At 41.2% G+C, this 27,004-nt stretch overlaps 1 protein-coding gene across 2 annotated transcripts; it reads right to left on the bottom strand.

The window, feature by feature from the left end:
* Positions 1-1,587: 1,587 nt before the first annotated feature.
* On the bottom strand, positions 1,588-25,513 carry UTP25 (UTP25 small subunit processor component). Of its 2 annotated transcripts, none has more exons than XM_023198343.2 (12): positions 25,304-25,513; positions 23,696-23,735; positions 22,812-23,052; positions 20,494-20,667; positions 18,688-18,776; positions 16,628-17,038; positions 14,676-14,895; positions 12,746-12,948; positions 11,335-11,517; positions 11,087-11,199; positions 10,096-10,341; positions 1,588-2,600 (listed from the first exon to the last, which is right to left on the bottom strand). In XM_023198343.2, the coding sequence occupies exons 1-12, from the start codon at positions 25,408-25,410 to the stop codon at positions 2,357-2,359; spliced, it is 2,271 nt and encodes a 756-aa protein (XP_023054111.1). In that variant the 5' UTR covers positions 25,411-25,513; the 3' UTR covers positions 1,588-2,356. The 2 variants fall into 2 exon arrangements, with proteins under 2 accessions (XP_023054111.1, XP_023054112.1); XM_023198344.1 differs by lacking the exon at positions 25,304-25,513 and adding an exon at positions 25,104-25,291.
* Between the last annotated feature and the right edge of the window lie 1,491 nt (positions 25,514-27,004).

The following is a 27,004-nucleotide window of genomic DNA, read 5'->3' as shown; positions in this document are numbered from 1 at the left end:
TTTCTGAAATTTAGAAAACCATCTAAATATGGAATAAATGGTTTTATTTACCATGTTGAAGAAAAAAACAAGTAAAAATGTCTATTTCAATATTTAGCAGAAATACTACTTCAAAAGTGATTTTACTTTTTTTTTTGATAAGCAGTTTTAAATGTGCCCAAGGATAAAAAGTCTGTACCAATTATGGGTTATTACATTGAGGATAATGGGAGCCACTGTCTGAGAAAGGAGTTATCAATATGGAAAGAAAATGAGAAGCAACCCTGTGTTGTTGGACTAGAATTGGAGGTACTGGTGTGATTTCACGGTTTTCAATATATGGATATGAAAGTAAATTTAGATACTAATGTGAGGCAAATTTAGATAACATGTGTACATACGTGTGTGCATACGTGTACACAATTCCCAAGTTCTGACCACTGAGTCTGGGATGAGTGGCACCACAACAGTAAGCACTCCAATCTAACCTTTTAAACTAATTTCCTACTGAAAGCAAGCAGGGCTGGAGTAGAGAAACCTGCGATGTCTCATTGTCAAAAAATACAGCGGTGCCCAAGTAGGTGGGGGACATGTCAAAAGTACACAGGGGCTAACTTGAAGGTACTCCCACCGGCCATTTTTGAGACCAGTTACGCGTCTAAAGAAATAATGATGTGGCCAGGCGCGGTGGCTCAAGCCTGTAATCCCAGCACTCTGGGAGGCCGAGACGGGCGGATCACGAGGTCAGGAGATCGAGACCATCCTGGTTAACACGGTGAAACCCTGTCTCTACTAAAAAATACAAAAAACTAGCTGGGCGACGTGGCGGACGCCTGTAGTCCCAGCTACTCGGGAGGCTGAGGCAGGAGAATGGCCTAAACCCGGGAGGTGGAGCTTGCAGTGAGCTGAGATCCAGCCACTGCACTCCAGCCTGGGCGGCAGAGCGAGACTCCGTCTCAAAAAAAAAAAAAAAGAAATAATGATGTAACAAACTGTAACCCAAGAATAAAAGAAGAAACTACAAGGCCGGGCGCGGTGGCTCAAGCCTGTAATCCCAGCACTTTGGGAGGCTGAGACGGGCGGATCACGAGGTCAGGAGATCGAGACCATCCTGACTAACCCAGTGAAACCCCGTCTCTACTAAAAAAATACAAAAAACTAGCTGGGCGAGGTGGTGGGCGCCTGTAGTCCCACCTACTCGGGAGGCTGAGGCAGGAGTATAGCATAAACCTGGCAGGTGGAGCTTGCAGTGAGCTGAGATCCGGCCACTGCACTCCAGCCTGGGCGACAGAGCGATACTCTGTCTCAAAAAAAAAAAAAAAAAAAAAGAAACTACAAGTCCATACTAGGATGAGTTGAATATCTCTTATCTGAAATGCTTGGGACCAGATGTGTTTCGAATTTTTTTGGATTTTGGAATGTTCACATTATCCTTATTGGTGGGGCATTCCTAGTCACAAATAATACCCTTAATTGTTTACAGGAAATATATACTAAAGTATTTAAAGGTGATAGGCCCATTGGGTTAGCAACTTACTCTCAAATGGTTCAGGTTCTGTGCTTGTAATTTTTCTGTTTGAGAATGTTTCAAAATAAAAATGTTGTTATAAGTGTAATTTTCTTTTTATTTGCATCTGTTTACGACTCAAAAAATGACCAGCTATTATGAAGATCCTACTGTTGAAGATGGACATTTTAACATGGAGTTTTAACAAAATTACTTCTTGAGACAGAGCAGATAATGCTTTTTAAATAATGTGATTTTAAGCATATATTTGAACAAAACTAAAACATTTACTATTATGAATATAAAAAAAGATCAGTGAATCAGTGTACTCTTCTAGGCTGAATTAAGGTAGACTATTTAAGGTTTCAAAAAAGTTTGGCTGGGGGAAAATAAGTTTTACAAAACCCATGCCATCCAAAATTAAGATGACATGTAGCAGCAGGAAGTATTCCAATGTCTCATAGCCAGTTCTCACAAGCAATGATGTGTATTCTTACTTTAAGAAAGTGTCAAACACATAGAAAAATCTGGAAGAATTTACTAAGTGTAATAAATTAGAGGTAAATTGTAATAAAAGAATTTATGTCTCATAAAAATATTCACAAGTGGAAGTTTTCTTCTACCAACTTCTCAGAGTCCTTCTAGCCCCCTCTTCACTTCTGAAAAATGTGATTTACCAAAATCTGGTTTACTTTTAACTTTTCAGGGACACATAACCTGAAAAGAAAGAAATGTCAGATAATACTGACATTGCCTCATGCACTTTCTTTGTATCAATCCTTCTTCTGTAAGTAATCAGAATTGGGTCCAAGTGGCATAGAATCAAACATTATGTATCATGCCAAATACCACTTCCTGTCCAACAAAATTTCATTTTTCTCCAGTAATGAAGAGGTGGACATTCTTCTTGGATTGTAGCATCTGTGCCGCCCGCTCCACACCAACCACGGCAGCTAACCTCTGGGCATCATACTTGGAGTAGAGAATTGTGCAGGTCCACGTGGCCTCTTCTCCTCTGTTGGTGGCTCTCAGCATATTACAGATTTCACTGTAAAAGTGTGGATATGTCGGCAGTTCATAGAAAATCAGGTTCCTGATGCCTTTTATTGTATACCTGTTAGAATTGGAAAGAGAGAGCTATGTCAACTTGAGAAACAAGTTCTAGAAAAACTACCTAGGAGTTGTACAGAGGCATAGTTCATGCTTGTTGCTTCCTGCTAATGGAGAAAAACAGTGGGACAAATAAGAGAACAAAAGTTATTCGGAGGTGGCAGCACTTACTTTTATGACAACATATTCAAAGTCCTAATATTTGGCTTAAGATAATGATAAAATAAATACACATTTCTTGATCCTACTCTGGGTAGGCTGAGGTATCATGGGAAAGAATAGATCAGGATTTAAAAATCTGTCACAGAAAACTTAAAAAGCAGGCACTTAACATGGAACATTAGCCTTATTATAATCAGGCAAAAAAGAATGGAGACCAGTCAGACCCAGTACATAAAATAAGCTGTACAAATTGTAAATACACTCCTGTAAGTCTTTTCTTGCCACTCTGGAGACATGTTAACTCCATGGCAGATGTCAAAACCCTGTGCAAGGACCCACTAGGCATCCTGAGAAAGCAATTAGTTTCAACAGCGTATGCACTGCCACCTCTTTCCCGGCTGCACAGTGCTGCCCTGTGGTGGGGGGTGGTGTATACCCAAGGGACTGACTCACAGTATGGTTCAGTCAGGCTGAGGTCAACCGTTCCCTGTGGGATTCCATAACAAAAGATTTTATATGTTGACAAGCTTCTGATTTTTCCTGTTAAGTTTCTCTCATACACTGAAGACGTTAGACTCCCTTGGGGATTTTATTTCTTTCACAGAAGATAAGTTTTCCTTGTCTTTCTCCCTCACGGCTTATCCTGATCTCTCTGGAGACCTTCCTTTCCCAAACCATGACTGTGATCTATTATGTGGTTCACTTTTCAACATCCTTTCCGTAAAGAAGGAATTCTAATGGCTAACGAACTTGAATAAACTGTTCTACCTCACTAGTTCTCAAAATAAAAACAACACTGAGTTCTACTTCTGCTTAGAATGTATAAAACTCAAGAGAATATTGCTCCTACACTAATAAGAAAAAGTCAGATAATCTATTATACAAAAATGTTCCTTTTCTTGACCCCAGAGAGCTACCATCATGAGGCAATCAGGTAACCTGAATTAGGTGGTGAGCTGGTGTATGTTTAATAATCGGTCCTCAGTGAGAGAAAGGGAGGGTGCTAATTTGAAGGATTTGTCAGTTTCAAGCTACCAATGTCACGCTGCTGACACAGAGATGTGCAACCAGGTCTCAAGAGCCAGTGCGAGCCAGCTTCAGCCCACCATCAACTAAGTTCCAAAGAGTAGCCCTTCTGAGGAAAAACAGGATACAGGAACTACTGCACCTTAGGAGGAGCACAAGAGAAAGACGGCCTCTGCCAAAAAAGTGGGTAGTAAGAAAATAGATACACTTTTAACAAATTCTTAAAGGGCAAGAATAGGCTTGCCTGACCAGAACCCCAGGGATCTCTGGATGCTCCTTTAGTTCACATCCACTCAAAAGCTCATTCCAGAGGCCTGCATTGGGAGCCCTGGAGAAAGCAGAAGACCCAAGGGAGATGCCACTGGTGGTAGGGACATGAAAGCCCACCTACTTCCCAGGCCCATTATCGTGAAACCCATGGCAAACACCTGAAGCAGATGGGAAAGAGGAAAGGAACCACCCTGTCCCCTACTCCTAGTTGCAAGCAGGGAAAGGCAAACCACTTCACAGCGGGAGGCGGGTGAGTAGGAGCAAAAGTTGTCTGCCCTTAATGGAAGTGCAGTAAACCCCTACCCTTCCATTTCCCCCTACACAAGTAAAAAGCATTCTGCTCTAGGGGAAGGGGTAAGAAACCTGTTCAGCCCAAGTTCCTGCACTGATACAAACAGAGCTCTGCCACGACTGGGGAAGAAGCTGTATACACTTCACCACAAAGATCTCTCACAGATAAAAGGTAGAGTCTGGCTGCCACGGAGGTGGCGGGGCAGGAACCCTAAGAAAGCCTCACCCCCAAAGCGTGGAATAAAAAGGGCAGCCAAAAATTGAGCTGGACCAGGAGAACCCCCTCCTCCTGACTTGATGCCTTGCAAGGAGAAACAAGCAAGAGGCCTCCTGTGAGGAGGGGTCCGAGTGTGGAGTGAGACCCTCCTCTGGACTCAGTGTTGAGGCCTCAGTGACAGCTGAGCGATCAGGACACTGAGAAAAACCCTCCAGCACCCGAGAGCCTACACCAAGCCCACTGTTTGCTGGAGGTATTTGAAGTCTGTGGTGTTGGGAAGGTATCTATAAAAATCAAATCCTGACTAGATTGATAGCACCCACACCAGTGGCCTACGGAAGGGGTGTGGCCAGACATAAGCATTGTTTACCTCAGCCTCTACCTCCCATTGAAAGTTACAGAAGACATAAAAAAGCAAGAAAAAGACATCCAAACAATGAGGTATCATTTTGACTAGCACATCAGTAGCAATAATTCAGTCTATGGGGTTTCGGAGAAATAGGTCAATCGAGCATAAATTACTTTGTCTATGAATTCGGGAGAAGATATGGAAAAGATGTGAAGCAGCAAGTAAGTGGCAATGCATGACACATTTTTAACTGTGTACAGCCTCTGTGCTAACAAGTTTTCCTTTAAAAATCTATCCCAAGAAAATAACTAGGTAAGTAGTTCATCAAAATATATGCATATGGATGTTTTGCATATTATTATATACAACAGCAGAAAACAGAAAAAAAAAAAAAAAACCCTATATGCCACTAAAAGGAAGCTAGCTTAACTAACCAATGTAATACTATGTAGCCATTAAAAACAATGTGATGTTTACCTCACACGTTACTTTTTAATTACATATGCACACTGACTAAGTGATTTTAGTGATTTGACATCACGAAGAATGAGACAAAGTGACATTACATGCCTCCTGATGAGATGAGGTAGAAAGTATGTAATATTCCTTAAGTAGAATTCTTATCAAAAGATATTTATTCTAAATCAGTCATCCCCAAACTGCTGCACATTGAAATCATCTGGCTGGTTTTTTTGTTTGTTTGTTTGTTTATATTAATACTTAGGTTTGGTCCCCATCCCAGACACTGCGATTTAATTGGTACTGGGATGCAACCTGGGCATTTGGATTTTTAAAAGCTTCTATTCTAACGTACAGCAAAGTTTGGGAACCACTGATCTAAATAATAAGGGAACAATTAGGTAAATCTAGACTGTGAGACATACTACAGGAAACCAGATTGGACTCTTCAAAAAGATGTCAATGTGATGAAAAAGTAAAAAGAGTTATTCTGGATGAGGGCTTCTCAGTGTTAACACTGCTGACATTTTGAGACAGGTAATTCTTTGTTGTTGGGGGCTGTCCTGTGAACGAAGGTGTTTAGCAGCATCACTGGTCTCAACCCACTAGAACCACCAGAATAATCCTCCAGTTGTGATAACCAAAAATGTCTCCAGATATTGCCAAATGTCCCTGAGGGAGCAAAATTGTCCCCCCTAAACTAGATTAAAGAAATAAAAGCAGTAAGTTAACCAAATGCTATGTATGATCCTTAATGAATCCTTTTTGGACGGAGGGGAAAGGGCTATAATGGTCATTTCAGTGACAATTAGGAAAATCTGAATATAGACTAGATATCGAATGATATTGTTGTAGTAACATCAGGTAGCATGATAATGGTGGTATGGTTAGATAAAAGAATGTTTTTTAGGAGCTACATGCTAAAATATTTAGGGGTAAAGTGTCACTGAAGACTCACGCTACTTTACTTTCAAGTGGTTCAGGAAGAAAAAATAAGAGATGTGAGTGGGGATAGAGAGAAGATGGGTATGTGCAAATGTGATAAAATGAGAACAGCTGGTGGAATCTGGGGTAAAAGGGTTTATAAATAAACAGATGTTTATTGTTAATCTCTTAACAATTTTCTTTCACAATGAAATCTTTTCAAATAAAAACCTGGGGGAAGAGAGGATGTGGTAGAGCTATATATAGTAACTTAAAAATATACACAAAAAATCCACGATATACAAATATACAGGCCAAAGTGTTAACATCTTTGAATTTTTTTCAGTGAGCACATAAAACATCTCAAAGGAAAAAAAATCCCTAAAAGAAAAAAAGATCCCCATTTAAGTATTTTTTTAAAAAAAAACACCTGTGTGTGCATGTGTGCAGGTGCATACATGCACACACACATTTTTCATACAAAAAAGATGGAAAAAAATACCAAAAAGAGTATTTATATCATGGCAGTGAGATTTTTAGCCTAAAATTTCCAAGTTCTCTACAATAACTGTGTAATACCATCACAATCAGGAAAAGCAAAATAATAAAACTGTTAAGAGTTATATTAAACACACACACACACACACGAAAATCTGTCTCAGTCCCAATGCAACCACAATAGAGACTAAGTATCTCCTGGCAACAGAGAACATGGCCAGGACCTTTTCCAAGGGGCAGTTAGTGCCAAGTCTCCATAGCCTGAGCACCCCTTCCCCTGCCTTCCTCCTCCCTTACATATGCTTTGTCTTCAGTTACTCCTACAAACACAGCCTAGTCACCCTGACAGGACCTTCCAGATGTCTATTTCACCAGCCACTGTTAAAGACAAATGAGGCAACCACAACGAACTTGAAAGGCTGGCTCCTTCCTACGGTCCACAAAGACCAAGTCTACTACTTCTAGAACAGGGATTCTCATGTAGGGGAAGGGAGTACTCAGAAACTCCCAGCAGCCTTTCCAAACTCCACAAATCCCACCTCCAGCTTCTGACTTGCCTCCTGGTTGAGATACTCCCTACCGTGGAAACCCACTGATAACACACTGGAAAAGAGCTGTGACCCATCGTTGGGCTATCATGACCAAATGTTCATCTAATTCTAAGATTCTGCTAGTTTAGTCTTCCCCAAATAAAACAAATCTCCAGGTTAAAAAATTTTTGCTAACTCAAAAATGAATTCGAATCTTCCTAACACTGCCAGCCAGCTGTCATAGAGAATATAAAAACAGAGTCAGATACTACAATATAAAATACATGTACATTTTCTGGCCGGGCACGGTGGCTCATGCCAATAACCCCAACACTTTGGGAGGCTGAGGTGGACAGATCACATGAGGCCAGGAGTTCAAGACCAGCCTGGTCAACATGGCGAAACCTCGTCTACTAAAAATACAAAAATCAGCCAGGCGTGGTGATGCACTTCCGTAATCCCAGCTACTCGGGAGGCTGAGTCACAAGAATTGCTTGAACCCAGGAGGCAGAGGCTGCAGTGAGCCAAGATCACGCCACTGCGCTCCAGCCTGAACAACAGAGACTGTCTAAAAAAAACAAACAACAAACAAACGCACAACCTGGCCCCCTCCAAAAAGCGTACTTTTTCCAAGGTCAAATTAAAAAAAAACAAATCACAGAGGCACTGCACACCAAAACACCCATCATCACCTTGGTGATCTCTCAAGCAAAAAATTCTATAGTTGGAAACCTTGAGATAATTAGCTGTTGCAGAACTCTAAAGCACATTATTTCCATTCATCTTCTGCAAAAGAAACACCAATTAACCTGGCCCAGGGCATAAAGCAAATGGCATATGCTGAGATTTGTCCTTATCGTGACTTTGAGGGCGACACGGCTTGGTAAATAAACAGACAGTATAATACAGGGGACTGTCCTGCTTACAAAGGGCGCCATGCCCTGTCCTTGAAAAGCTGCTGAGATATTTAAGAGCAGTCCTCATCCCAGCTTAATTCACAGTTGCTATAGACAATCACACTGGGAAGTTTTCCAATCCATCCACTTCACTTAAAGGGCTTGCTTTCATTTGTCAAGATGATAGAAAGCTAAGAGCTTTTACGACCTGATGAGTGCAACTCCCCCAGACACTTTCCAACATGAATGGAAACGACAACTTACTGGAACAGAGCAAATAATGAGGCCAACAAGCAAGCATTCATTAACACTCTTTGGCCAAGCAGCCTTCTCTGGGTAGCCAAGAATGGAGCCTGGGAAATACAAATTTAATCAATCCTCAACTCTCTAAGAGGTCATGCCATGCCAGCTTTGCTATGCTTAGGCAAGCTGCTGGGACTCCTCCCTCCCCATCCTGGTAACACGAACATTATTTGGGGAGCACCATCCTAATCGTTTTAACATAAATTAAAACATAATGTGATGCCAAAGTGCGTCATCTAATGTGCTCCAAAGCTTGGGAGATTTCTGGTGTATCCGTTTGGGATTCTCTGAGAAAATGCACCCATTGTGAGTTAATAAAACAGTAAAGTCAGAATTTAAATCCAATGGACATTACTGTGAAATCAGGATGAGGTAACAGAATGTAATTTACATATCTCTGCAGGCAAGGGTTAAGAAAAGCCTCTTCCATACTATGTACCCATGAAAATTGAAAATAAAAATCTAAAAGTAAAATAAAAAAGCTTTTTCTATTTATCAACAGAGAGAGAGTCAGCAAAACAATAAAATACATGAGCGCTAAGGCCAAAAGGGCCACGACTATCCCAAACAGTAATAGAAGGCTCAGTATTACTAACCCTCTAATTAGAGGATTTTTTTGTTTTTTTGGTTTTTTTTTTGAGACGGAGTTTCGCTCTTTTTGCCCAAGCAGGAGTGCAATGGCACCATCTCAGCTAACTGCAACCTCTGTCTCCCGGGTTCAAGCGATTCTCCTGCCTCAGCCTCCCAAGTAGCTGGGATTACAAGCACACGCCACCACGCTCAACTAATTTTTTGCATTTTTAATAGAAATGGGGTTTCACCACGTTAGCTGGGATGGTCTTGAACTCCTGACCACAGGTGATCCACCTGCCTCAGCCTCCCAAAGTGCTGGGATTATAGGCGTGAGCCACCGCACCTGGCCTGAGTTTTTAAAAAAATAACAAAAAGGCCAATCAACTTATTTTATCAAAGTCACCTAGTAGGAAAGCTAAGCAAACACTGAAATCCTTCAACATTCAACTTGAAGCCCTTACCCTTTCACCTCCTGCAAATGTCAAGGAGCTCATGGTCCTAGTTCTCCTTGGTAGGGAGTATCTGTGCAAACCTCCGGAGCACTGCAAGTGTCTGGAAACTGACATTGTACTCAGCCTGCATCTCCCCAGAAAACACAGCCCTCAATGCTTGTCTGTGCATTAGGGGAAGACAGAGGGAAAAAGTCTAGACAGGGAAAACTCAAGTGAATACAGGTAAGGTCCCTCCCCTTCCTTGTATTCATCTGAGCTGTCCTGTAATGTCCTTCCTGCAGTGTACAACCACAGCTTCACTCCAGGGTTATACACAGGGTATGCTTTGGTTTCTACGTCCTTCTTCAGCAATGCCCATTTTGGGAAAAAACCAACTAACCAACCAAGAAGAGTCTGTCCAGACCAAAAACTCTCTGGCTACTTTGTAAGAGTGGGAGAGTGAGGGATGATCTCATAACACCACGAAGCCTGCCATGCATTCAGAGCAGGCCACGATTTGTCCTGCACGTCCCCTGCAGAGAGGAGGCTTGAACCCTGGCACCACTTTACCTTTTGTAGAAATGGAAGCGCTCTGTGAAAAGTAGAAACTGTTTCTCTCCTTGAAGGAAGAAGTGTCTGGCCCTGGAGACACCGGACTTCTGCGTGTACTCGCAGATGTGAGTAAAATTCAGTTCCTCCTTCTTGAAGTAATTTCGAAGACGCACGAAGTCAAAGTAGGAGGGGATATAGATGAGCGTGTGAGACATGACTGCATCATGATACTGCGGCAAAATCTTGTTCACAAAGAAGTTAAACCTGATTTGGAATGGCAAAGGGCAAAGTTAATGTCTAGAGCTAAGCTTATGGTGTCTCTTAACTGTGTGACCCTGGGCAAATCACAATCTCGTGTTAAAAGATTACCTCCCCAGAGGCCAATATGATTTCCCTCCTCTCAAACAGATTATGTAAGGATAAAACTTGATAAGCACACTAAAAAAGTAAGTGTCAACACTATTCACTGTAAAAAACAGATGTAATACCATTATATCCCAGAGAATTATTCTAGGAAGTACACACCACACTATTCAGTTAGTAGTCAGTCACTCAGTCAACAAATAATCACTGAACATCTACCATATACTAAGCCTGACTAAGCTTCCTTGGGGTCCCCTAGCTAAACACAATGAAGAAAAAGGGGGAAATTTTCTATACAATTAGAAAAATAGTTCTTTCCCTGAGGGGCTTACAATTAACTTGCTGACATGAGACACCTTGTAGCATAAAGCTGTATAATTTTAAAATGGCACCGTCAAGAGTGAAAGAGTCCTGATTTACAGCAATAACCCCGCTACTAACTAGTTAGGAGACCTAGGCCAAGTCACTATTTCTCTCTGGGCTTCAGTTTCCTCCTCTGACAAATGATAGAATTAAATTAAATTATCTCATCTGATTTGGTAAACAGTAATCAATAAAAGCAAAATGGAATCCAATTCTAGGTTTGTACACCCAAGTCAAATCTCTCTATGTGGTCCCCAGGGGCCTGCTGGGAGCAGTGGGTTACCTGGCATCAATCACTGAAGCTAGGTTTTCAGCTTCCATCCTCTGGAAGACATGTGGGAGCTGCACCAGGACATGACTGATAGAGCCTGTCATTGGGACATTCCTCACGGCCACCTGCCAGTAGTCAGTGAGAGCGTTAGGTAGACAGCCATCCCCTTCTTGACCAGATGCTATCCCCTCCTTCTACTTCAGGACCCAAACAACAAACAGTGCTCACGAAGACACTGAGGAAACAAGGTAAGAACCCACCTGGCCTTGCATGTTGACACAGTACTTGTTGAACACTGAGTTGATCTGGGCATCCTGAAGGGCCCCAAATAGCAGTGTCTGGCGATAGTACTTGGACCAATTATTGAGGCTCCACATCCTCACTCGAGAAAAGTCAACCCCATGTGAGTCCAGGGGTAGCAGGTTCATGTGATTCATCAAATGCTTTGCGTGGAAATAATAATACCATTAGTGTTGATTGAGCATTTACATGTTGGACACTGCCAAACATTTTCCAAGTCTATCAACTCAGTTAAGCCCATGGAGCATGTAATATCATCTCCTAAATTATAACAAGAAAACTGAGGCTCACATGGGTGAGTGACTTGCCCATGGTCAGCCAAACACGCCCAATGAGGAGATAAGCTAAAACTGGCTATCTCCTGGAATTTTAACGAAAGATCAAAATGGTACCTACAGGAATGTTCCTTTAAAATGAACCTCTGAAATGCCACACTGGTCTCTCTATGGGTCCCTAAGTCCCAGGCTTGGACAAGAAGGGAAATGACATGGAAAAAAGAGTTGCTGTCCCTCAATGACCTGGTTCTCAAAACATTAGGAATAGTCGCAGTGTCATCATACCTGCCTTTTCCTCAAATCGAAGAATATAACTCAACTATGCCAAAACGCCTTTTCCATTTTAATTATATTTTCACCTTGTAATATATATTGAAGGGTAATGAGTACAATAAATTTATTTCCTACTTTAGAAGTAAGTTCTACCCTTCATTTGTCCCAAACTTCCTGCAAGCTTCAAGACATGGGGTTGTAGAAGGGGTGAGTTCCCATATGCCTTAGAAAAATAAACCTATAGTTCCTCAATAAGGATAGTTCCAAAGCAGTTTTTCAATCCTAAAACTGATAACACTGCAGAGTGTGTGGAGAAGGAGAAAAAAATTACTGTACAAATTACATCGGGAAATAAAGACATCCTATATTTCTCTACAAAACAAGATCCCACCTTCAAAAGTCTTGAGCAGGGTTTTCCCATCTTCACTAAAGACCAAACAAAAGAGCGTAAGAAAAAACCACATGTGGGATTATGTTAGGTAAAGATGTTCCTGATGAGGACCTATCCATCCATCAACCCATCCCATCCACCCATCCACCCAGCCTAAAGTTAGCAGAAAGAAATTTTAAGGGAAAGAAATCTTTTCTGGAGATTTGAAAATAACTGACAGGAATTATAAACTCTAGATAGTTTAATTATGGAAAATCTGTGGGTAGAAAAGGGGACAAAAGGCTTTTTCAAATTAGAAAATGTGGAGTGTGTCCTTGCTTCCAAACAGAGTTCTAATCTGGACTTAAATAATTCTTTAGGACTTAAACCACTGGGTGTCTTATCCCTCTAAATATGAATACTGTTCCACTGAATGTGAATGGCCAGCATTACCAGGACATGCTCCCAGTTCTGCATCAGGTAAATGTCAGCTTGATCAATGATGAGAAGCTCAATAGAAGACAGAAAGTCAAAATCTCTCTTCTTCTCTCCTTCTCCACCAATGATGGTCCTCAAACCCAGGGGGGAAGCAATGAGGATATCCGAGGAGTAAAACGGGGCATAGAGTCGGATGCTTCTCTGAAGTATTGCCACTCCTACACAAAACAGCCAAGTACACACCAATTCATTAGTCACTACCAAGCCATTACCTTCCACCCTCTCAAAGCAGTCCACCACTTCTACTGCTTCCACATCTCTTATGTTCCTCTTAGCATGTAACTGTGCTCAACTGCTTTAATTATTAAAACATAAGAACGAAAGAAATCTTTCCCTTGCATCTATAGTCCCTTCTAGCTTCTACCTTCTCTTCCTTTCCATCACTATCAAACTGCTCCAGAGAATTGTCTCTACTTTCAAATCTCTCCTTCACTTCTCACTCCACTGCAATCTGGCCTCTGATTCCTCAGGACTCCAGAGAAATGACTCTTGATAAGGTCCTCACAGTCCTCAGTCACCAACAGGATGAACACTTTTGAGAGCTTCTTATGAGGAATGTACAAATGGCAGAGAATGTACAAGCAGTTGCCTTGCAATGCTCTTTTCTTTGCTAATCGTTTCCATGACTTCAACGCTCACTTTTGCTTCTATCACTGACCTAGCCCTTGTCTATCCTTCCAGATCCAAAGAACTCTTCTTCCACAAACTGGTGGATTCACTTGTCAGCTCTGCTCTCTTGCTGCATAAAGCTTTGGGTAAACTGACTTACTGATCATGGCCTTAACGTCACCTTCACACAAATGTGTATTTCCAGCCCTTATCTTTTTCCTGAGCTCCAGAACAATATACCAACTGCTTGCTAGACAGCTATATATGTTCCAAACAAAATATGGGCTCTCATCTCCTATGCTTTACATTCCACTATACTGAAGCCTGTGTGAATCACAGGTCATTCCAAGCTTAGTCACCCTGAGGCCTCTGCAACAGGCAGTTTCCTGTCTGAAATGTTTTCTTCCACTCAGTCACCTCCCTTTGAAACTGGCTAAATCCTGCACAGGTTTCCACCTAGTACAGATGACACCTCCACCACGACATCTTCCCTAACCACCCTGCCCCCATTTTGGGTAAGGGATTTGCTTTAAATGCTCCGAGAACAACCACTGCACATGTATCCTGCACTGCCTACTCCCTGTTGTAGGCTGGATTTCCTTAGCAGTGGGAACTATAACTTTTATTTCTATATTTATTTGTATATTCCCAGCTTCTTAACAGTGCCTGGCACACTGTAGATACTCAATAAGTATTTGTGAATGAGCATATGCGACTAATGAACATTTTCTCAAGAACTGTACTCTAGAAAGGTATAACCAACCAAAGTCAATGGGAGCTGAATGAGAGACAAGCAAAAATGTGAAAATGTGGGTGGAAGTCATGTGTGCAGATTATTCAGGGTAGGCATCTATGTAGCAGACAGGAGAAAGTCCACCTTTATGTAGAGACAGTCAGTTTATTCAGCCTCCCCAGAATGACCCCATCAGCCCCATCACTTCCAACATCCTAGAGCACCCCTTGTAGCATCTATCTGCTACCAGCTATGGGTGTGCTTACACACTTCTGTTATACACTTGTTATAAATTTCCTGTTATTTATGTACATGTGCCTTTCATATGTGGCCTCAGAGATCCTCCCCACTCCACTGGCCTAATGTCCACCCCCTTAGCCAAGAAAAGACTCTCCCAAGGCAAACAACATGTCTCAAAGGCACACTGGTTCTGTTAAGAAGCGCAGTGAGTAATCCACTGGGAAAATGTCTAATTCCAGCTTCTGGTCTCCAGCTATGTAGACCTTCACACTTTAGGTCTCAAAGTTGATAAGGAAGAATTACCAATCCTGAAGTGGTCATCAATATTGCCCACAAACACGGCTTCATAATCCTCAGGCCTCTTCAAGTTGGGTGGTCTCTCCTCGGGATCTGATCCATATTCTCCCTGAAACCTCTTTTTGTTGCTCACAATGATTTTCTTCTTGCTGTCACCCTCGAGGAGGCTGATGAAGAGCTGCACCACCCGCAAAGCAGCTTCCCGGAATGGCACCACTATCAGTACCTGTGCAGAAAGCAACAGCAGCCTTAGTGGGGGCAAGAGGAAGGAACCAGATCTTGAGGAGAACCTGCTGAGGAAGTGGAGCTAAAAAGCTCCATGTAGAGCAGTGGCTCCCAGCCAGGAAACATACTTATGTTACCCCCTTTGCACAGGGCCTGGCTCAACACCAGAAACTGAGTACGTTTCATAACCCCAGCACCATGACCTGCGGACTTTAGACCGGTGAATCCAAGTGTCTCTGCTTGAGACATTTCTCAAGCAGAATTTGGAAATACCTTTTACAATAAGCCAATGCCTCTAACATATACGTCTACTAGTAAAAACTCAAGGACATAAACACATGAGCTCTTTGAGGGAAAGAAGTGTTACTCCATTTCTGTGTCTCCCACAGCATTTAGTGCAATGTTTTTATCCTTAAGACACAGTGAGTAAATACATGCCAAATAAATAAATGGAACAAGTAGAGAAGAAATAAAGCAGGTAAGAAAAAGGATTAACACATCATTACATTTTTAGTGCATTCTCTAGTACAGTCTTTCAGAAATGACAATAAAGCATTTCTAAAAAAAAAAAATGACCACAATTAATGGGAAAAATAGGACTCAGCTTTCTAAGCATATTCAAAGATATTTAAAGTTACTGTTGAGAATAAAAACTGAAGATGCTTAATAAATGATTAATTTCTAATTTCCTACTGTAAACAACAAAATGGGCATAACCCCAGTTAAACCACATAATTCACTAAATTATAATATGCTTCATAGATAATCTGCCTCTTATTCTTCTACGTAATTCTAAAAGGAAACAAATAACCTTATAACCCTGATGTTCAAGCCCCAAGGAGTGGAGTGGACTCAGCTTGATACAGTACAGAAATGGTGGACAAAGATTTAAGAGGACTGGGTTATTGTTCTAGCGGTGACACTAAGTAAGCATCAGGGCTTTGGTTTCCCCCGCTATTAAACAAGGGAGTTTGACTAAAGCATCTCTAAAAGCGACATTAGTATCAAAATTCTAGGATTCTATTAAACTCAATGAGAAAATTATAAAAAGATGAGGCTCTTCAATACAGACAGATGCAGTTCAGGGCAGGGGGACAAGTCCTGGTTCTATAACATCATGAATAATGTAGACATAATTGAAAACCATTTCCTGTTAAGGCCTCAAATCCACTAGAGCTTAGACTTAAGAATACAAACTCATCACTTTAAGCAGCAAAAACTTTACAGTGGCAAATATAAATTTTTGTTTTCAAAGGTTGACGTATGTATGTGGCTTAGTGAAGAGAATCCATGGTTCTTGTCTCATCTCTGCTACTCTTTCCCTGGTTCTCTTTAGCAAGGCCCTCTACGAACTTCTACAGATTTGGGGCTGTCCACACCTGTAATATGGAGGGATTGGACAAAAGGCTCATTAAGGTCCCATCCAGCTCTGACACCCACAAAGAAGAGATTTATAATGGAGTTTTATTTATATACTCTGGGTTTGTCTTTAAGGAAAGTGTCATGAAGTGCCTCCTTCTCACAAGTTTCCAGCTACATCCACTGTCAGAAACAGCCCACTGAACTGCTGCAGTGCTGCTCTGACACTACCTGGCCTACTTACTATGCTCACATTTGGGCTCATCCATTATGCCAATTATTAAAACACCCAAGTTCCTGCTAAGTGTTAGGCAGCTCTATGGCAGTGCCTTGCAGCCTCCTTCTTGAGAGCAAAGCCTTCCTGCTGCACTCACCTTGGGCCTTGTTAACCCTTGGTCTCTAAAGTCATCATCATCACCCACTCCAAACTTCTGGCCTCGGCGTCTGCTATTGTTGCCAAGCACCTGGGCATTGGCTTTGAGGACGTGATTTATCACATGCAGGCAATACACATGGCGGATCTCTTCCCCGTTCTTCAGGGCAGTGCTTTCTGGGTAGAACAGGTCCCGGTAAGAATTCATAATTAAGAAGAGTTCTTTCTGGAGGGGGGTGAATGGGCTGCTTGATTTTTGGGGACCAGATAGGAACTGGCTATTGGTCTTGGTCCAGGTGGATTCTAGAGGCTTCTGGAGATGAAGTGACTTTAAGTCAATATCCTTTGGGGGTTTAAATGTTTCCAACTTCTGAAACTTAGAGGAAAAGACAAGCTGGCCCAGGATAGGCCACTAGGGGAGAAACAGATCAAGGGGCAAATTAGAAATGAATAACAGTAAATTACATTCACGTAGTACTATATTTAGCAAATTTTTTCATGATTTATAGATCATCTCATTTAATCCTCACAACAGCCCTGCAAGGTAGTTACCATGATGCTCACGTTATAGTTTAGGAAACGCTGAGGTTTATACAGAGGTTGTATGATACAGACAAAGTTTACACAGAAGAAAAGGAGCTGAGGGCTAGACCCCAAGGTTTCTGACTTCAAATCTGAGCTCTTCACCCTATCAGTTGTCCCACACTGTTCTGTGGAATATATTCTGGGAAGAGTCAACATTCATTCTAGAAACAAAGGGGTTCCATGGTCAAATACCCTTGATAAACATCACAAAACTTAATTCCTCTGAGGGAGATTCACAATGTACATTAGACACTAAAGGTGTTGACAAGTTCTATGACAAGAAATCTGTCCATTTTGTTTAAATCCTAAGGAATAGTATTTTCTATTTTGTGGGATACAAGTTTAAGAATTTTTGCATTATAGCTAAATTGCTGATCTAAAAATAGGACAATCTCAGCAATAAAAAGAAATAAATTACTGACAGCTGAAATAACTTGGATGAATCTCCAGGGAATTATGCTGAGTGAAAAAAAAAAACAATCTCAAAAGGTTACATGCTGTATGAGTCATTTAACATTTTTTAAATGACAAAATTATAGAAATGGAGACCAGATTAGTGGTTACCAGGGGTTAGAAATCGGGGTGGGGTGGGGTGCAGAGGGAGGTAGATATGGTTATAAAAGGGCAGCAAGGATCCATATTTTGCGGGAAATGTTCTGCATCTTGATGGCAGGGGCAGATACAGGAACCTACGCGTGATAAAATTGTATGTAACTAAATACAGGCACAGGCATACGCAGTTGAACAGGAGTAAAACCAGATCTGAGTAAGACCGGTAGATTGTATCAATGTCAGTTTCCTGGCTGTGACATTATACTACAGTTCTACAAGATTTCACCATTGAGGAAAACTGGGCCAAGGGTACAAGATGTCTTTATATGATTTCTTACAATGGCATGTACATCTATAATTATTTCCTCAATAAAAATTTCAATTAAAAAAGGATGACCAACTCTGATGAATGAATGGTATCAGTGGTGGGAATAAAGAAGTAAAAACTGCCCAATATCTGGGTAATTTATTTGTGGACCTACCTCCAATAATTTCAAACAAATGAACAATAGTAGTACCCACTGTTTTAATGAACACCGTTTTGCTGAACACTATGTATTGGTAAACTATTCTATTTTGAAATGGGTATTATTATCCCCCTCTAGCAGACTAGAATAGTGAATAGCAAAAAAGCACATTAACTTGCCTTTGGTCAAAATGTGACAGCTCCTTGAAGATGTTGGTCTCCAAATCCACTCTTACCCATCATTATATTATCTGGCACCCACACTCCAGCTTCTTGGTGTTTTTTCTGGCTACACCTGTGCCCCACTAGGCTCTTCTAGCCTTCCTATGCCCTGCTTCCCTAGCAAGTCATCTACCACAGGTGTATATCATACATTCTGGGAGGCTACTAAAACCCAAGACCACTGTTTTATTTAGAGTTTTCTCTATTTCTGACCAGGATGACCAAGCAACACTTACTTTAAGCTCGTGGGTGGTTTTGGGATTTGTGGCAACGGCCTGAATTTCTTTTTCTTTCAGTTCTTTGTTCACATGTTGAAGAAATGGATCTAATTCAAAAATAAAAAATGTCAGCACCCTATGCAACTATAGAGGGGTTTTCTGGTCTTCCCCTGTGAAAGACATGTTGATCTTCATTGTGTTAACTCGTCCTTTTCTCCATTGACTTTCCCCATCCTCTAGCCAAGTCCAGAGCTTAAACATTTCTGAAAGGTTCATCTTCCAAAACATTTCTCTAATTATATTACTTCCCAGCTTGAAAACCTTTGAAGAAACTTCTCAGCCCGAAATTCAGAGCACTTTAGGATATACCTCCGACCTGCATCTTCAGTGTCATTTCTGGACTATATGGCCCTCAAATTCTTCTGCCTCCGTGCTTTTCCTTCCTTCAACTAAAAATTCCAGCCTCTCCTTCATTTTTGCATATCCAAATGTTATCAATTTAATGTTACCCACTGAATCACAATAAATACTTCCCAGGCTTACTGTGTTAGTCACAACGTTGGCTCCCCTTGTTCCCTACAGAGTCATCACTTTCTCTAGTCTCCCACCCTGCCCAGCCCACCCATTCCAACACATATATATATATATACATGTCTTATCTGGCAGACTGCAAGGTCTCTAAAGAACAGGTTCCATGTCTGACTGATCTTGCATTGGGACACATAGAAATGATCAATACTCCACAGAATTGAACAAATGATCCACATGATAGCATCTGCACTCCAAGTAATCTTTAGTATTCTGAGCTAGCCACCCAACCTTCTCTCCCAGTCCCACTCACAAGAAACAGAACAAAGTTAAATGACCCATTCAAGCATCCAAACAGTAAAATTTCAAACGAAAAGCATCTTGTATGAAATATCTAAGAGTGAACAACAGGACATAAGAATTCTAGATGCTAATATATCTGTACGGGCAAAACAACGACAGAAATTATGGGACAGTCAAGCTTCCTAATGTTTCCTCCAAAGTTTCTAAGTTTTAATCGTTCAGAAGGGAGTTTGTATTAAAATCTCCAAATTCTACCTGTCACTTCTCCTGCAAAATAACCAACAGAACTAAATGAGTCAAATAAGGATTAAAATTTCTGTTTCATTAAAGGTAAAGCTGGGTTGAAGAATGGCAATGAGATCAATGAAGGCAATCAGGATGCAGAACGAGACCAACCTGACTTGCCCACCTAGACACTGGCTAAGAAACTGGACTTGAGACAGCAGGAACCCATCAAAGCCTGCCATAGGCACGTCTTGTCCACATGACTGCCATTTGGTCACAGGAGTGGTCAAGAGTCTGTGGGAGGCAGGGTAGGGCTTTTTGGCTTTTGAGGGTCTCCCTGTAATAAAAGACCACTCAGATTAGCCACCCCAGGGTCTTGCAAATCTGAAAAATTACTGCTGCAAAACAGAACAGCAAGTGAGGGGTAGAGGAAGTATTTTTCCTCTTTTTCTTTCTCTTTCCCTGCTTGGGGAGAAAATCAGAAATCTTCCCCGACCCCAATAATGAAAATGTGAGGCCTGGGAAGCTGACCTTCCCTACCACCATTCTTAAGTTGTTTGTTCTCCTAAACATCCCCTCCAACCCCTAAACACTAAGTAACCCTTGAAAAACACAAAATACCTTTTAGAAGTATCTTTCCCAGCTCTAGATATAGCCACCAAACTGTTTTTATTGCTGTTTGTTCCAATAATAGATTCAATGTGTATTAGTTCACAAATTCCACACTAAGCACCTGGTGAATTCAAGTAACACACACTGCGCTATGACCTTGAGATGCTTTCAAAGAAGAGTTGTCTCCACTTTCCTCTTCCAGAAAATTGGTTTCCAGGCTGAACAGTGACTCATGTTTTGCGTCTGTGAACTCTTCGGGGGATGCTTGTGATGTGCCCGGTGGCCCTTCCCCATCTTCTTTTCCCTCAGGGTCAGCAGATAAAGGTACATCTGCAGTTTTGAGAAACATTTTATCAAATTATTTACTCACAAATTATACTTCTGTTGACAAAATTTATTTCCTTAGGCTATACCAACAATAATGTTCACTGATACTATTTACATTTAGGTAAATTCAGGTAGAAAACATCTATTTCAAAATTAAGCCTAATCATCAATGCATGACGTGGGATGGTGGGTTTTATGTCTCAATTTGGCTGGGACACAGTGCCCAGATCTCTGGCCAAACATTATTTTGGATGTTTCTGCAAGGATGTTTTTGGATGAGCATTTTATTTTTTATTTATATATTGAGACAGGGTCTGGCTCTGTCACCCGGGCTGGAGTGCAGTGGCATCATCTTGGCTCACTGCAACCTCCAACTCCTGGGCTCAAGTGATCGTCCCACCTCAGCCTCCCAAGTAGATGGAACTACAGGCCTGCACCACCATTCCTGGCTAATTTTTGTATTTTTCTGTAGAGATGGGGTTTTGCCGTGTTGGCCAGGCTGGTCTCGAACTCCTAAGCTCAATTGATCTGCCTGCCTCACCCTCCCAAAGTGCTGGGATTATAGGCGTGAGCCAGATCTCTCTCTCATATACACACATATCCTATTGGTTCTGTTTCTCAGGAGAATTCTGATTAATATACCCAGTTCTAGTTCTAGGAACTTATTCTAAAATAATAACTAGACACAGTGCACTAAGATGTACATGAAAGGATGTTCAAAGCAGTGCTGATTATGATAAGAAATAACTGGGGGAAAAAAGGTCTATCAATGGGGTACAATCATATTTTTACAATGGAATACTATGTAATTAAGAAGCTAATGTGAATCCACAGTTGCAGATATAGGAAGTTACAGAAATGTATAAGGCCATTATACAAATACACATAAATATGCATATGTACTCATATATATAATCATAAAAATATAGAAAGGTTATATACAATGCTAAAGGTGTTTATCTCTGGGTAGCAGGGATAGCGGGTAACTATACTACCGTCTTAAATGTTTACAGTAAATATATATTATTTTTATAACGATAAAAAATATTTTCAATTTTAAAAATCTAAAAAAGCAAAGAAAAATAGAAACAAACAAAACAAATTCCTAAGTGTAAGTCAATGAATTTTTATCTCAGTAAAACCGATCAGTTAAAATACCTGGAACGATACATAACACCAGAAGGTATAGAAAAAAATAAGGCTGTAAGAAAAATAGGCATTAAAATAATGAGATGTAAAAAGTCACCCAGATATATTCAGACAATGGAATGCATTCCAGGAACTAAAAGTAATAAGCAACTAATACATGCACAACACAGATAAATTAGAAAAACATGGGAAGCAAAAATAGCTAGACACAAAAGTAGTCATACTGTATGATTCAATTTATATGAATTTCTAGAACAGGCAAAACTAATCTACAGTGATGTCTACAGTGACAGAAGGCTGCCTGATGCCAAGGGTGGGGAACTGACTGCAAAAGGACAAGAAAAATTTCTGGAGGTAATGGAAATGTTCTGTATCTTGATTTGGATATATACCTTTGTCAAAACCCATCAGACTGTATATTTAAATTGGATACATTTTACTGTATGTAAATGATACCTCATTGAAGGTGATTTTGAAGTTGAAGAAAAAAGTCACCTTGAAGTCTGAGGGAGACAGAGTCCCTGAAGCCTTCCCTAGTTTACGCTGGCAGTGTTCAACCACTCTGTGTCTCTTCAACACCTTACATCTAGCTGTTCCATGCAATCTCAAATCTACTGTTTGAAAATTTTTATATGTTTTTATGTCTATCTTTCATCAAACTTGGTCTCCCTAAGGGAAGAACAGTAACCTCTTCAATAAATTTAGACAGTCACAAAGAGAGAACTGTGTTCTCCTTCCTCTGTATTAGGAGGTCTTTCACTAGTACTGGAGTAGTCCCTGAAATGACAAGCAAAAATGTTATTTCTGCATAGCTGTGCTAAGAAGGTTCTGTGTTTCCATCAGATTCTCAAAGATATAATCAAACCCAACAAGGTTAAATCCCTGGTTTGGATTCACATCCTTTCATCCAACTCACACAGTATACAAGGTACCATGCCCATGAGGTGAACTGTCTATAGTTCTGGCAAAGATGATGAGCCTATACTAAAGACACTTACTCTTTGGACTTTCAGTAGACTCTGCAGCCATCTCTTCTTCCACACTGACATCGCTACCACCACCTTCATCATTCATTTCTGCATCATCTACAATACTGTCTTCTTCCTCTTCCTCCTCTTCATCCTCCTCTTCTTCCTCAGAAACATTTTTTAATGTAGCAAGTAGTTTGTGGTAGCCAGAAACTTGTTCTGGCTCACTCTCTGATTCACTTTCAGAATCTGAAGAATCTGAACTCTCTGACTAAAAAGAAAAGGAGAATTTTAAGAACAAAAACTATATTGTTCTCATTGTTACCCTAAAACTATCATCAAGCCAACATCTATTCAATGAAGCCCAAATTCAAATTTACTTAAAATTGCTAATCTAGCTATGATTCTAGAAGCTCTTCATATTCTCCAAACTGCTACTGCCCACTTTTAAAACATAAAACTTCCGGTTATGAGATTTATGTCCCAGGCATCAGGCCACAGGTTTAACAGAACAGGACAATTACAAAACAACAAAAGAAAACAGGTTTTTCTTCTTTTTTAGTTTGTTTTAATACGATAGGCCCTTTGTTCATTTTGCACTGTATTTGTGATTCCTTTATGCTAACCAAAAAAGATATTCCCTCTTAGGATTCACTAAGAGCCCTCTGGTAAGCCTCTGTAACAGGGCCTAATAGGCTAGTCTCCTGGGACAATTTCAAACTGTAGCTTCTGTATTAGACATCACAATGGCATTTTTATAGACATCTTCATTTAAAATTAAGTAATATTGCCAAAATAATAGCTTGCATCTGAAATCAAAAGGAACAGAAATGTAATCAAGCTTTATTATTAGATATAATCTTAGTGGCAACAACCCAAAACCAACTATTAAGAAGAAGGTATAAAAGCATTACCAGTTGACAAATCTGTGGTTTTGCTTCCTTTCTGGAAACCCTAAAAAGAAACAGGCAATGTTACACTCTAACTACCAGTATGTAGAAATTAGGAAAAGGTCAAATGAGACATTAAATGAAAAAGGCAGAATATAACATCATAAATACATTTTAGATATAGTCATGCAAAAATTACACATGCACTTGGGCAGGGCTTGCAAGAGTATGGTTAATAACTGACAAATGAAAAGTTTAATGAGGCCACATAACAAACACTAGAGTTATACATGGCTCTCATCCAAAAGAAGGATACAACTTGGCTACATAAAAGATCTCGGGGTTCATCTTTTTCTAGCAAATTTCTTAATTAGAATGTCCCTCTAAGCTGGGAGCGGTGGCTCATATCTGGAATCCCAGCACTTTAGGAGGCCAAGGTGGGAGAATCACTTGAGCCCAGGAGTTTGAGACCAACTTGGGTAACATACTGAGACCTCATCTCTACAAAAAATAAGAAAAATTAGCCAGGTGTTATGCTGTGCACCTGTAGTCTCAGCTACTGGGAAGGCTGAGGCAGGAGGATTGCTTGAGCCCAGGAGGTGGTGGCTGCAGTGAGCCAGGATTGCAGCACTGGATTCCAGCCTAGGCAACGAAGTGAGACCCTGTCTCAAAAAAAAAAAGAGTATCCCTAACTGATAATAAAGCAGCCCAAAGTAGTGGGATGAGCACTGAAATCATAACTGCACCTAGACATTTCTAGAGAAACCACAACTACTAATACATTTATTTCCTTATTGTAATTGCACAGATCAATGATGTCCCAACAAATTCTTTTAAAACACAGAAAACATATAATGTGACTATAACAATTTATTGTATATTTTCAAATGGCTAGAAGAGCAGATTTTCAATGTTCCCAATGCAAAGAAATGATGTTTGAGATGACGAATATGCTAATCACCCAAATTTGATCATTACACATTGGGTACATGTATTGGTATCAAAATATCACACTGTATCCCACAAATACGTACAATCATTTTATGTAAGTTAAAAATAATTATAAAAACAGGCCAAGCGCGGTGGTTCATGCCTGTAATCCCAGCACTTTGGGAGGCCGAGGTGGGCAGATGACCTGAGGTCAATAGTTCGAGACCACCCTGGCCAACATGGTGAAACCCCATCTGTACTAAAAATACAAAAAATTGATCGGGTGTGGTGGCGGGCGCCTGGAATCCCAGCTACACGGGAAGCTGAGGCAGGAGAATCGCTTAAGCCTGGGAGACGGAGGTTGCAGTGAGCTGAGATCGCATGTGAGCTGAGATCGCGCCACTGCACGCCAGCCTGGGCGACAAAGCTAAACACTGTCTTAAAAAACAAACAACAACAACAACAAAAAAATCCGCCCCCACACAAAGGGCATGTCTCTTACCATGAAATTACGGGCTCAACAAAAAGGCCCGTGAAGCACTCCATCTCCCGGCGGGATGGCGCCAGAATCTCCCCGGCCGAGCACGGCGGGAGCCAGGGAAGCGTGGGAAAAGGCCGGAGCAGCACTATCCGGGAGGCCAGAGGACCAAACCCGAGGATACGACCCTGACGACTGGGGAACCCTGTCACGCCCCTTCAGACCTGTCATAGAAGGGATGCTCCTCGCCGAAATCTCGAAGATGTTTCTTTTGCTTTTTAGTTAGGGTGTTGAGTAGCTGGCTCTGGCTCCGGCTCCTGCGTTTGCCCATAGCGACAACGTCAAGTTTGCCCACTTGGAAGAGTCGCGTTTTTCACCAGGAAGCTGTCCAGTCAACACAAGCACGTGGGCTCCCTGATGGTGCTTTACGGCGAAAGCAGGGTGCCATAAAGCAGATCCGCTTTACGTCGCGCTCGTACGACAGGCTTAGAACATCCGGTTCCCGATTCTGCCCCCTACCGCAGCTCTTTGAAAGCACTGGCGTTGGTTCCCATATGTTCTAAGAGCCCCAGAACGTGGGTCGGGGACATGAGCTTTGTGCTTGTGTTTTGGTTATGGAAATCAGTCTGCGTAAATGTGTAGTACCGGAGATAGCCGAATGCAGTGACTTTACAGTATACTGCAATCAAAATATCAACCCACATTTAAGGGTGCATGAACATCTCACTTCATCACCGCAACAGTGTACAGATAGGTCTTAATAAGCCTGGTGTTGCAGATGAGGAAACTGATGCTTAGACAAGATAACACGCTAACGGCCGGGCGCGGTGGCTCAAGCCTATAATCTCAGCACTTTGGGAGGCTGAGGCGAGTGGATCACCTGAGGTCAGGAGTTGGAGACCAGCATGTCCAAACATGGTGAAACCCCGTCTCTACTAAAAGTACAAAAATTAGCCGGGTGTGGTAGCGGGTGCATGTAATCCCAGCTACTCAGGAGGTGAGGCAGGAGAATTGCTTGAACCCGAGGCGGAGGTTGCAATGAATCGAGATCATGCCACTGCACTCCAGCCTGGGTGACAAGAGCGAGACTCCTTCTCAAAAAATAAATAAATAAATAAATAATAAATAAATAAATAAATAACACGCTAGCAAGAGAAGAGAGAAGAACCTTAATTAATACAACCACATGCTTTTACCCATTAGTATCAATCATGGGGCCCACAAGTGTGTGATTCCCACCCTCACCCCACTCTCGCGTTCTCTGCAAGTATTGGAAGAGTCCCTGGAAACAAATCTGTTCGAGCATTCCTCATTTAACAGCAGCAGAAACACAGCTAGAGAGGTAAAGCGACTTTGCTGAAATCACCCCAATCAATGCTAGAAAAGGCTGTGAAACCCAATCCAGTGTCTCATAACTGAACTCGGACAAAAGGGGATGGAAAAGCTTTTGAAGGTAAAGGAACCATCTTACATTTTGATCATGCTGGTAGTTATGCCTTGTATACAATAAGAAAAGTTAAACTGTACAGTTAAAGTGAGTGAATTTTAATGTATGTAAATAACACCTAAATAAACAGGAAAAAGCAAAAATATAAAAGTAGACTCAGTATTCTAGGGATCTGCAAAGTGTGCAGGGCTGCTTGAGACCACAGGATAAAGATGGTGAGACCTTTTTCCTAATAGTAACTTATGATACCATGTTCTATAGAAACGGAGTGCTTAAATCGTAAGCCACAGAATTCACTTGAATATTTAAGGTAAAACAGGAGCGTCCAACAGCTCTGCTATTGGAGTGCTACTGTGGGAAATTTGGGTTTTCCCTGATACTATGTCACACCATAGAAGTTGTAATAAAACTATTAGAATGTGATTCTTGTCAGTTCTGGTGACCATCTACTATTCTTAATTAGATTCGGAGAGGCTGG

The sequence above is a fragment of the Piliocolobus tephrosceles genome, chromosome 1, assembly GCF_002776525.5.
Source record: "Piliocolobus tephrosceles isolate RC106 chromosome 1, ASM277652v3, whole genome shotgun sequence".
Taxonomy (NCBI): Eukaryota; Metazoa; Chordata; class Mammalia; order Primates; family Cercopithecidae; genus Piliocolobus; species Piliocolobus tephrosceles.
The sequence above is the reverse complement of the archived record's forward strand: the minus strand, read 5'-3'. Positions and strand labels throughout refer to the sequence as shown.